Source organism: Humulus lupulus, chromosome 2 (genome assembly GCF_963169125.1).
Source record: "Humulus lupulus chromosome 2, drHumLupu1.1, whole genome shotgun sequence".
Taxonomy (NCBI): domain Eukaryota; kingdom Viridiplantae; phylum Streptophyta; class Magnoliopsida; order Rosales; family Cannabaceae; genus Humulus; species Humulus lupulus.
Window position 1 is genome coordinate 294,564,978 of NC_084794.1, and position 13,586 is coordinate 294,578,563.

Here is a 13,586-nt window from a genome sequence, read left to right on the forward strand (position 1 = left end):
GAAGTCGAAATTTTTTATATGGTTCGTAAAAAAATTCAGATAATTAACCGAAATTTTTAGACAATAAATTGAAATTTTGATAAATGTAATTAAAAATAATAATTACCAAAACTAGAATTAATACAAAATAACTTGAAGAGAGTCCATTCTCACCAATTAGTGTACCTGATATTTGTGTCCTAGATGGTCTTGTAATAAATTTGGAAGTTTCTATCAGAAAGACCAACTAGGATATATATATATATATATTTATATTGTCAAATTCTTGGTGTCATAGATGAGTTTCACGTTGTAAGCGATAGTGTTATATATTGCTGAGCTTTTTTATAAAAAAATAATAATAATAATAATAATAATAAAAAACAGGAGTTCATCCCAATTGAATTTAGTCAAACTAATTAGTTCAAATTTTAATTATATTTATTTATAGAATTTATTAATTATTTTTATTAAATTTATATTAATGTGATATAAATATATTATTTTAATTAAATAATTTATTTATTTTTGTTTAAATTTATATTTGTTCTAGTTTTTGAATTTGGGAGTGACAATAATAAATTATATATTATATGTTTAATGTAATATTAAATATTATACGTGGATTTTAAATTTAAATTTCTTGCTAGTTTTTTTTTTTAAAAAAATTGTTACTAAATTATATTATATATTTAATAAGATATTATTTTAATAAGTAAATTTAAGTTTAATTAAATTTTATTTAAGTTATAAAATATATGATTTTATTTTTTTTAAATAATTATCATTGTAAAATATCTAAAAAATTAATATCTTATTTCAATTTGTTTAATTATTTATTATTTTTAATGATTTATTTTTAATAATTTTTTAATTATTTATTATTTTTAGATAATTATCATTGTAAAATATCTCAAAAATATTTTATTTTGATTTGTTTAATTATTTATTATTTTAAAATAATTATTATTGTAAAATATCTCAAAAATATCATATTTTAAAAATTTTAATTATTTTATTTAAATTTAAGTGTTTACAAATTACTGTTAAATATAATAATATTTTGTTAAAGTTAACATTAAAAAACCGTTAAAATCAATAATTTTTGTTATCTACACACTTATTATATAGAAAAGATATAAAATTTTCTTTTCTTTTATTATTATGGATTTATTGCCAATCAAAAATAATTTTGGTAAATTTTCTTTGCTTTGTCTGTACGTACAGCCTCCCTTTGTAGCACCCAAGAAATTAATTAATTCAGAATCTATATAACCTAATTTTGGTAAAAATTGGTTTTCTTCTTAAAAACGTATTACCAAGCATTTTTCAGGTTCATGGAACTTCATGTGGATTTATGCTATTTCTTAAATATATAATACACTAATTAATATTTAAGATATTCATTATATATGTATATATGCAAAATTATGGAAACAATTCGTTTAGTTGAATAGAAAAAAATAATTAAATTAATAATACTAAAATTAAGTTGTAGATAAACTTTAAAATATAGGTAATAAAAATAAAGAGATAAGGATAAGAATAGGTAAAGATAATTAGGATGATGAGAATAAGGAATGTGTAAAATTTACAATTATAACAGGTAATAAAAATGAGAATTAATTATTTTTTGGATTGTATCAAAAAAAAAAAAGTATAAGAAATAGAAAATAATATTTTTTATATAGGTGTGAGAAAAAATAAAAATATGTGAATTTATGTAAATGCATAACATCTTTTCTGGATTTATATATCTTTATATTTTTTTAAATAAATTATTAAAATTATAACAAACACATTAATTGTTTTTATCATTTTATTATATATGCTTGAAGATTAAGAGCATGGGGCTTTTTTATTCTATTATTTAAAATATACATAAAAAATTCACTTTTTCTATTATTTATTAATTTTTTATAATTCATCAAACATGCATTAATTTCTTTATTTTTTCATATCATTAAAATAATATATTTTTAATCTTTTTTATTCATTTCAAATATAAAGGGACGAGGGAGGGAGAAGAGATGTTGATCCCTAAAGAGGGTGTTTTAATATTTAAACTCGGAAGGGCACGAATCATTTCGGAATATAATGTTCATGTAAGTATGAGGTCGAACCCATGGGAGTTGACTAACATCAAAAGAAACTATTTCAAACAAAGCAATAATATTCTAACCTAGTTCTAAATATTTGATGAGATTTTGTTTTAGAAAAATAAAAGACAAGTAATAAAAATATTTAAGATTAAATAGAAAAATTATTTTCAAATGATATATAAAAAATAAGATTATTAAGATGTTAGAATCCACAAAATGCAAGTTCAATAGTATTTATAAGTATATTGATTCACAAGTTTTAATATAGTTGAAATAAATCACACTATATATTTTTTCAAAATATATTTTCTATTCAAGCACAAGTTACTCTTTCAAAAAGGTAGGATTTTTCTTCACTTATATAAGATATAATTTCTAAGCATTAGTTGTGTTACAACCTAATGGAACTACAAAAAATCAAAGAGATTATGTTTAGGCAAAATATGATACTTATGCTCTAAGAATTAGATGTGAACAATTTAATGACAAACATTTAATCAAAGAATATCATATTTTTGCATAATGAAGAACTTAGTGTAATATGCTTTAACAATCAATAATAGATGAAAAAATGCATATCTTTGATAGAAAAATCCATAAACAATGTTGTACAAATGGGAAATCAACATACAACAAAAAATACTATCTAGTTACATTTTGCTTCATCATCATCTTAATAACCTTTGAAAAAGATTAGAAACTCATAACTAGATAAAAATTACAAAATAACATACTTGACATGCTCTTCAAAAGATGAAAATGGTAGAGACAAACTAGTGAAAAGAAGAGAGAAAAATGTGTAGAAGATATTGAAAAAAAGATGAAGAAGAAGAGCTCTCCAAATGGTCTTACAAGACTCTATTTATAGGCAAAATATGGAGATTAAATTAATCAAATTAAAATAAATAAATTGATTAATTTAATTGTGTTGGGAAGTGGTAGGATAAATAGAGTAAGTGTAAGAGTATTGGAAAGATGAAATGTTTGGTTGGGTAAAAGATTAGTGAAAAGCTAGGGTAAAAAAATAAATTAGGAATGTTTATTTAGGTAAGAAAAATAGGGAAGAGTGAATTGATATTTGAGTGATAAGAAGAAAAAAAAACATTGGGAAGGAAAAATATGATTTTTTGGCATTTTTGGTGGTTGTTTGGTGCTTGATTAACTTGGGCCGAATTGGTGTTGAAGAGCCAGGCGTGGCTGGTAAATGGCTTGGGCAATTGGCTGCATCAGGTGTGAGGGCCGAATGGGCCTTGGAGCTGGGCTGGACAAGCAAATGCTGGGCATTGATGGCTTGCTGAAGAGAAGTGGCTGGGCGTGCATTTGGTGATGTTGGGTGTATATGCATGGTTGGAGTATATGCTGAACATGTTGATGTGCTGGCATGTGGAGTCAACGTGGGAAGGCATGTGGAGAAGCTGCATGGGGCTGTTGGGCTTGGGCCCAAATGAGCTTTTTTATAAATGCCATTTTGTTCATTTCTTTCATTTGAAAATGCCACTTTCCTCTTTATTTTTCTTTCTTTTGAAGAGCATGCATTCCTTACAAAATAAATATAAAATAAATCATAATACAATATTTTCAACTATAAAATAAATCAATTTAATTCTTTGAAAATATTAATTATAACTTAATTTATATTTTACATTTAAGTTCAATAATACAATTTTTTTTTACCACTAACTTAATAATAATAATTCCAATAATCAACTATAATATTTTACAACAAAATACTTATATAAACACACAAAATTATATAAAATCATGATATGACTACTAAATTCAAAATTACTTAAAAACTTAATAAATCAATTAAAAACTCAAGAATTAAGCAACAATTAGCACATAAAAAGTGGTAAAATAACTCTATTTTGTAGAGTTAACAAGAAAGATGAGAGAGATTTTATTAAAAAAATGTTTAATTGTTTGATGGTTTTATTAGGATATTTGATTATATGTAATAACATACTAATGATGATAATTTTTTTTTAAAAAAAATGATTGTATTAAGCTATTATTAAGATTGAAAAGAGAATATATCACAAATAGGTGGGGAATAAATTTCATCTGACTAAATTTATTGTCAAATCTAAGAGCATGTTTAACCAATCCATTATGGGCCATTTTATTATCATTTTAATCCACATGAGATAAAGATGCCCCTAAATTATTCAAACAATAAAACTTTTATACCATAAAAGAGTACACCGAGTTCATTGTGATAACGAGAGTTATTTGTTGATAATTAAAATTAGGAAAATAGAGTCTGAAAGACAAGTTGAATTAGTATAGTCCTACATATAAGTCAAACACATTTGATGAGTCTCAAATAAAACATTCATAAAGAAAAGTTGAATTAAGGCTATAATATATTCTCTAACCAAAGTATTTGTAAAAAGGGTTACTAATTAAGATCTTAAGGTGTCTAACACCACCACATGATGTGATTTCATGATTAGTTAGCGATATCTCGTAATACTTATTAAATTTAAAAAAGTGGAAGCCAATATTTAATTGCACTAATAATCGAATGACACTGGTGGTGTTTAGCACTAATAATGTCTGTTAGCAATTCTGATTTGTAAAATACTCTAAAAACGTGTTATTAACAATAATAATAATATTTTAACAGGAATAATATAATTTATATATATATAGTTGTGCGAGATCTAGAATTGTAGTATATAGCTCATAATTTAACTAAAGATATCCCTTGATTAATTAGTAAGTGTAATTACACAATTGAGGGGTAATTACCTTAGATAAATTTGGATTAATTAAACTGGACAAAACATATATAAAGTTGGCAAGTTTCCGTAAGCTATTTTATTTTTTAGGATTCAAAAGAACACAAAAAAAAAAAAATCAAAATGAATTAAATTTAAAAAGCAATAGAATCGTTGCAAACTGTAGTTTCACGAATCATTTTCGAAACAAAGGACTTGAGATTTTGATCCGAAGATCCATCTTCTTTAGTAGCCTCCTTAGCCAAATCCTTCCATTTCTTTGCATTTCTTCTCATTTCCACCCTATTTTCCTTCCCACTTTCCTTCTCATTTTCCTTTCCTCCCATGACCAACTCCAAACACCTCCTAATCTCTTCACTCGCAACAATTCCATCCTCGTTGGGCTTAACTCTCACACCTGTTTTCCACACATCCTCGATCAGCTTAGCGTTCGTCCCTTGATCCGACCACCTCGGAATCGCCACCACCGGAACCCCCGAAGCCATGCTCTCCAGCGTCGAGTTCCAGCCACAGTGACTCACGAAACACCCAACTGACTCGTTACACAAAACCTCCACTTGAGAACACCATGGCACTATCAATCCAAGCTTATCCAACTCTTCTCTGCAACTCAGTTCACCATCATCACCATCACCACCACCACCTTTTTCGTCGTTCTGAGTCTTTTTTCTGATGACCCACAAGAACGGACTGCCGAAATCCAGCAACCCTTTAGCTATTTCTTCCATTTGTTGCTTTGGCAAATCCAGTAGACTCCCAAACGACACATAAACCACTGTCGTTTCAGGCTTCGAGTTTAGCCATTCCATGTACTTGCCCTTTGATCTCTCGAAAAGATCTCCACCGAACGACTTATCAGAAGGGTCTTTCTCGTCCAGAAAAGCCGACGGAATCAACGGTCCGATTCCGATCAAACTCATACCGCTAACAGCTCCCAACGCCTCAGTCTCCAACTCATCAAAAGTGTTGACAAGTATTCTCTTCTCATTTCTCGCTCGAATCATCTCAAACTGTTCTTCAAAGATCTTCATAGCCTCGTGGTACGTATCTTCATGATCCATAAACGACGGTAAATCCCGTTGAGTCAGCTCTAACGACAATCCAGGCACTGTCGTTTTCAAACGATACTCCTTTTTGTCAAACACTTCTCTGATCATATCACCGTAACCATAGAAGTAGTGATAGTATATAGCAAAAACCGTCGCCGGCTGAATCCACAGCATCGCCGACGGGAGACCGAGTTTGTCGGCGGCGAAACCTGCCCACGGGAGGAGAAGCGTGCAGACCAAGAAACTGTACGGACGACCGTCGTCTCTGGCGGAAACGACGAGATCGGTTATGGCTTGTGTTCCACAACGACTGGTCTCCGAATGGTAGTGTTGGTGATCACCTACTCGAGAGTCGTAACCATCATCGTAGCCGTCAATGGAGAATGCGGCGAAGGATATGACCGACCCGTTCGAAGTTTCTATTGTTTTCGAGTCGAGTCCCTTTGACATGCGGCGGTAGGCAAAGAGTGGGATGGTGAAGGTGATGTCGGCGCCGCCGTCGGTGGCGGCGGCTAGACGCTTGGCGAATTGGAGAGTTGGGTTTATGTGGCCCTGAGCTGGGTACGTAACCAAGATGAATCGGAGCCGTGCCATTGTATGATCGGAGAGCGGTGGTGACTCAGACGACTCGATCTCTCTTTATGATTTATTTTATACTATCGGATGAAGGAGAGAAAGTACGTTAGCAATGACGTAGTAGCATAGTTTAGTGTCGTTTATTAGTATAAATTGTCGTTTTATATTATTTTTGCTTAGATTGTCGTTTTGTATTTTTTAATTTTTGTTATTAATATATTTGTAACTGATTTTTTTTTTAATATTCAGTTACGGATGACGACGAATATTCACGTGGACTTATGCTGATTTTACATCTAGATTTCTTATAATTAAAGTATAGATAATAATATATGTTCAAAATAATATATGAACGAACTAACTTAAATATTAAGAAAATAAGGCTATGTTTGGAACAAAGTGAATATGTTTTTTTTTTTTGAAAATGTAACAAAGTGAAAGCTTGAAAGAAAAAAAAAATTAAGAGAGAAACGTTTGTAAAAAGAGTAATGATTTGTTCACTCAAAATATACACTATGTAACAGTTTAGCATAGTCAATTAAGATGTGACTCATTATTTTAAAAAGTAGTGACATGTCAATGTGTGTATTATTTTACTGCATATTTTGGATGCACATATCATTACTTTTGTAAAAATATATATTTAAGACAACCAATTTTTTTTTGTCAAGATAAAAGCTTTTATACACAAATTTTAAAAATAATATATAAATATAGAATAATTTTATGGTGCATACATTTTGTGACTTTTTGTGTTTTTTGGCTCGTGAACAATTTTCGGCGCGATTTTTTTTATGACTGTGTTTATTGTAGTTATTTAGAGCATCTTGCAAATTTTCAATAAATTCTGAATAATTTACAGTGCCAAAAACTAGGTTCAAGCAAACTGTTTTCCACACATATAAAAAAAATTAATCACGTGTGTAACAACCTGTTTAAACCTAGATTTCGACACTGTAAATTATTCAAAATTTCCTGAAAATTTGCAGGATGCTCTAAATAACTACAATAAACGCAGTCATAAAAAAAATTGTGGTGAAAAATATTCACGAGCCAAAAAACACAAAAAACCACAAAAGATATGTACCAGTGCGTACCCTATAATATATGAAAATAATTCTAAAAAATGTGTTTTCTCTTCTATCCCTATTATTTAACAATCTATACAACTAAAAAAAAAAGGCATACAGCTATACAACTATAATAAAATATTTTTTTTATTTTAATCTATATATTTTTTTTCCTAAATTTGTTTTTATGCTCTGCCACAAGTGTTTTCAAATCAAAATGTTATGTTAAAATAAAGAGAGGCATGTGTTGTTATGTCAAGGGAAAGACAATGAATTTCACATGCAAAAGGTAGGCATGGATCTGGCCACCATTGTGTTCCTTTTCTAAATTAGTTTTTTTTTGTCCCTCGTTGCAAATACATTTTTCTAAATATATATATATATTATATATAAAATTGGTGTTGTTTTATACATTTTTTTTTATAAAATACTGTTATATAGCCTTTTAAGATACCGAATACGTGACACTTTATGATTAGTTAGCGATATACTATAATATTTATTAAATTTAAATGTATAAATATGATATTAAATTATACCAATAACAATATGACACTTCTTTATAGTATTAAGAATCAGTTATTCGAAATAGCAATTCTCTTTTTTATCCAACAACAAACATGTTATATGTAATAAGAAAATAATTAATGTTATAGAACATTATTACTAGTCACTACAGGAAAACAAGTTATTACCGGCGGAGAAAACCGCCGTAAATAGTCAGAAAAACCACCGGTAATACTTTTACCGGTGGTCTCCGCCGGCAAAAATCCGCCGGTAAAAACCGGTCGGGAAAAGCCATTATTACCGGCGGAATTAGCCTCCCGCCGGTAATAATATTATTACCGGCGAATAATTACCGGCGGATCCCGCCGGCAATAATTTGGTCAGAATTCACGTCTGACACGTTATTACCAGCGGTTTCCGCCGGTAATAATCCGCCGGTAATTGTAAAATATATTTTAAAAAAAATAATTAATTTTTATAAATTATAATATAATTAATATTAAATAACTAAATTTATAATTAAAAAAATTTAGAAATAAAATCAATATTATTTAAATTAATATCCAAATTAAAAATACAACTTTAAAATACTAAAATTGTTTTTTCAAAATAAAAAAACATACACTTAAATTTAATAATAAATAATAAAACCTAAACTAATTATTATTGTCTTCATCAAGAGTTTCATTTAGAAAATCTTCAACATTCGTGCTTCGACTCAAACCTTCATGAGACTGTGGTGCTGGTGGCGAAGGATAATATGGCCGAGGCTGTGGGCGAATCAAAGGAGACTGCTGCTGTTGTTGATTCGGAGAAGTGTAGTACTGCTGATTATAAACGGGCTACTGTGTCGATCCTCCATAATGAGGATATACCGGCTGCTGCTGCATGAACGGCCCAAATTGACCATACATAGGTTGTTGTTGTTGTTGCTGCTGCTGCGGTAATCCTCCAAACTGACTTCCCATAGGTTGTGTCTGAGGAAACTGGGAAGAAAGTCCAAACATATAATTAAAAAGTGGCGACTGAGAGGAACCACCAGATATGTTTGGAGAATTTTGTTGTGGTTGCTGTGGCATCGACGACGTCCCCGGGCTTTGATTAGATGTACTACCTTGTTGTTGAGAAGGTAAGAATTGCTGCAATAAACTTTCATAGCGTGGGTCATGGAGGGAAGAATCAGTCTGCAAATTTCCTGACTCGACCTTATCACGCATCTTAACCCACATCTCAGCCAAAACTCCCATCATCTCTGGAGTCACATTAGTAGGAACTTGTGAATGAGTTTGGCTTGAACTTTGACTTGTGGAGCTAGATGTTGATTTCTTCCCTTTGCCTCTAGGCCTGTATCCCACTCCTATTTGATAATCAGATCTCGAGCCAAGGACTTTATCCATAACCTGATACTGTATTGATTTAGCAGTAGAACCTTCACTAGAAGCAGATTCCGAACCTGACCGACTACTTTGAATATTTTGCCTCTCCATCTCTTGGGTCATTTGTTCCTGCCAAAAGAAAATGTTAAAAAACCAATATTACTATAGTTTAAGATCAATAAAGAAAGAAAAAACTTTAACTTACATGTAGTTCTTTGCAAGTTTCGCTAACCCAAGTCTTCGTAGATTTTTTTATATGAGTATCTCTCCAAGCATCAATAGCATGATCATCAGGTTCATCCTACAAAATAATAGTGTTAGTTTAATTAATAATATAATAATATCAAATAAAGTTAAGTATTTTACTTACATATTCGTTACGGATCGCTGCCATTGATTTAGAGCCTTGCGTCGACAAATACTTCATTTCCTTTCTATTTTTCTTGTTCTGCGTGGATCGCGCTACAAACTTTGGGCTCAGAAACAAATCGACGATTTCTTTCCAGCTCTCCTTTGAGCACAAGTCAGGAATAGCATTGAGAGCACTATCCAAATCATTCGGATTTCCAGAATAATATTTTTGGAAATGAGAATGCCTAATATTCTTTCTCTCTGAATATCTTTTGCGCATCTCCGTATACAGAGTTCCCATAACTCTTTCAGGTTCTGGATGCCCATCGATATTATAGTAATACTAAAAAAAAAAAATTGTTAGTTTAAATTTTTATAGACTAAAATGTATAATATAAAAAAATTATATATTTTTTTTTACCTTCATCTTTTGAACGACCTGGTCTTTATATTGCTGAGGAACATCTTTAAAATCTAAATAATGTCCCGGCAATAGTAATGTAACTTCAGTACTCAATTGACGAACAAAAGCTTGGTGCTCAGTACCAACCACTTTGTCTGTCGCCGGATCAAGTTGCAATTCAAGTGGTTTGCCAGCATCCCGCCTTCGTTTTTCAATATTAACATTACTGGCAGGGCCACGTCCCCTCCTTCTTGCAAGACGATCTATTAATTTGTTTAATACATAAAAATAAAAATATTAGTAAATCTTAAACATTTAAACATATTGCGATTATAATATATCTCATAACTAAAATTTAGATATTAACCTGACTCGCAAGTTGAGGGTATCCTGCTAGGATCTGTGGGGTCTTGACCACCACCATCTCCACCGTGATGGGATACTATATCAGCTGACATGTCTCTTGTATTCATAAATATTTAAGATTTAATAATAAGAATAGAAATCAAATTTAAGATTTAATAATAAGAATAGAAATCAAATTTAAGATTTAATATCATCAAATTTAATTAAGTAATTAAATAACATTAAACAAAATCAAAATCAGCATAAATTGGAAAATACAAATCAAATTCAAATTTTTGTGTTTGTTACAAAGGTAATCATTACATAAAACTAATAATCACTATCGCTTCCATCATTAACTAAATTAGCATTAACATCATCTTCACAAAAATCAATTAATAAATCATCTTCTTCATCTAATTCTTCATCTGCTTCTTCATCGCCTAACTCATGATCCTCTTGACTAACATTTAAATTTTGTACTGTACTAATGTCAATCGAATTTTGAGTAGGTAGCATAACCAACTCGCCAAGATCCACAGTCAACACAAAATTTGATGAGCTAATATCATGTACCACATCAATATCTGAATTAGCTTCACAGTTCTCGACGTCCCAAATTTGTCGATGGTTTACACCCTCAACAACTTTCCACTGATTTCCTCTAAGTAAATCATCGAGATAAAATACTTGCTTCGCTTGATTTGCAAGTATATATGGGTCATCCTTGTACCATTCCCCGCTAGTGTTTATACTAGTAATATTATTCTCTATAATTATTTTCTTCCTTCTTGGATCTGTATTAAACCACTTACACTTGAACAATGTCACAGAATATGTGCCAGTAAATGTTAACTTTAATACTTCTTCAAGTATTCCATAATAGTTAAAATCTTCTATTCCAGCAACAAATACTCCACTGTTTTGAGTGCTCCTCTTTAAATCTCGTTTGGTTGACATAAATCGAACACCATTCACTATACAACCTTCGTAATAAGCTCCTAAATGATCTGATCCAGATGCTAAAGCTAGCAACTCGTCACCATTATCTAACGATCCAAGCTTTTGTAAGTCGTATATCTAAAAGAATGAATAAAATTATTTTAGAATTGAAAAAAATACTTAAAAGGATGAAAGAATATAGGGTAGGTTTTTTTTTTCACCTTCTTGTGAAACCATCGCTGAAAATATTTCTTATGTAAAATGTTATGATCTCCATCCTGATATTTGTGTTTGATTTATTCTAAGTGTTCACTTTAAATAAGAACAAAAATTTTGAATCAGTTGAAAGCATTTTCAATGAAATAAAAGCAACTTTTGGGAAGAAACTTACTCCAAATATTTCTGAATTTCAGGTGAATTGTTGTATATGTACCACTCTGCTTGTTCACGAGTCGCACGATCAAGAGGCTTTAGAGTTTCTTTTGTTATAGGTCGACATTGCGATTGAAATACAAAAAGATTTCTTGGTGTCACCTCATCTTCATTGCGATCAAGACGATTAAATCTTGTTTCAACACCTTTGAAATACATCGAACAAAATGTCAAAGCCTCATCTGCAACATAACCCTCGGCTATCGACCCTTCAGGACGAGCTTTATTTCCAACGTAATTCTTTAATTTTTTCATGTATCTTTCAAAAGGATACATCCAACGCATAAATACCGGTCCACCCAGAATTGCTTATTCAGGCAAATGTAAAATCAAATGCACCATTATATCAAAAAAGGCTGGAGGAAATATGAGTTCCATTTTACATAATATTAGAATAAGATCTTTTTGTGCTTCCTCCATATCGCTAACCTTTATAGTTCTTGCACAAATTTGCCTGAAGAAGTTACATAACTCAGAAATGGTAGTCGATATACTTTTTGAAAGAAACTTGCGAACACCCACTGATAGTAATCGTTGCATTATTACATGACTGTCGTGGGACTTTAAACTGCTGATATTTGTTAAATCAGCATTTACTTTCTTCTTTAAATTGGAACAAAAATTATCTGGAAATTTCACATCTCGAATAAATTTACAAAACTGCATTCGTTGATCAGATGTGAGAACATAAGGGGCATGAGGCTTCATTAACTTTCCGCTGTCATCTTCATATATCCACAACGATTCCCTTACTCCAAACTTTTTCAAATCATGTCTTGCATTAGTGGTGTCCTTGGATTTATCATTATCCAAGATAGTGCCTAACAAACTATCACACACATTCTTCTCCACATGCATGACATCAATGTTGTGTTTTAACGTGTTCGAAGACCAATAATCAAGCTCATAAAATATGCTTTTCTTCCTCCAATTTTGATCTTCTGCAATACGCCTACGTTTGACACCTCCAAACATCTCGTGTTTTCCAGGAACTTGTGGTACAAGTTTGTTTACTTGTTCTAATATTTCGTCACAAGTAAAACGTCTTGGTGGACGTCTTCTCTCGATTTGTCCGTCAAACTGAGTGTCTCTTCTCATTCGATGGTTACTTGGAAGGAATATTCTGTGACCAATGTAGGATGTCTTACCGATTACTCGAACAGAAGTTGTGTCTTCATTACACGTCGGACAAGCTTTGTATCCCTGACCACTCCATCCAGATAAATAGCTACGAGCAGGAAAATCGTTAACTGTCCACAATAAGGTTGCACGCAACTTGAACATAGTGTTGGTTATACTATCTCTTGTATCGACACCATTAACCCACAACTCCTTTAACTCATCAACCAATGGTCTCAAGAATATATCCATGTCCTTTCCCGGTGATTTTTGTCCAGGAATAAGAATGGATAATATGAAATTATTATCTTTCATACACATCTAAGGTGGAAGATTGTAGTTAGCCAACACCACAGGCCACATACTATATGCTTGACTCATGTTGCCAAACGGATTGAAACCATCTGCAGCTAAACCTAAACGAACATTCCGAGGTTCACTAGCAAAATCAGGATGTTTGGCATCGAAATCCTTCCACGCTAACCCATCCACTGGGTGTCTCATTATCCCATCGTCTTTTGATTTCCCAGTATAGTGCCATAACATTTGCTTCGCTGTAAGTCTTGAACTGTACAGTCTTTTTAATCGAGG

General features: G+C 31.1%; 1 protein-coding gene across 1 annotated transcript; it reads right to left on the minus strand.

Moving 5' to 3' along the window:
* Positions 1–4,836: 4,836 nt before the first annotated feature.
* On the minus strand, positions 4,837–6,494 carry LOC133816801 (phloretin 4'-O-glucosyltransferase-like). The gene has a single exon (XM_062249107.1). It carries the CDS (start codon positions 6,466–6,468, stop codon positions 4,960–4,962), a length of 1,509 nt encoding a protein of 502 aa, XP_062105091.1. The 5' UTR covers positions 6,469–6,494; the 3' UTR covers positions 4,837–4,959.
* Between the last annotated feature and the right edge of the window lie 7,092 nt (positions 6,495–13,586).

What these genes read in the sequence shown, in the direction of transcription:
- LOC133816801 (XM_062249107.1), bottom strand. Translation starts at nt 6,468, where the DNA reads ATGGCACGGCTCCGATTCATCTTGGTTACGTACCCAGCTCAGGGCCAC.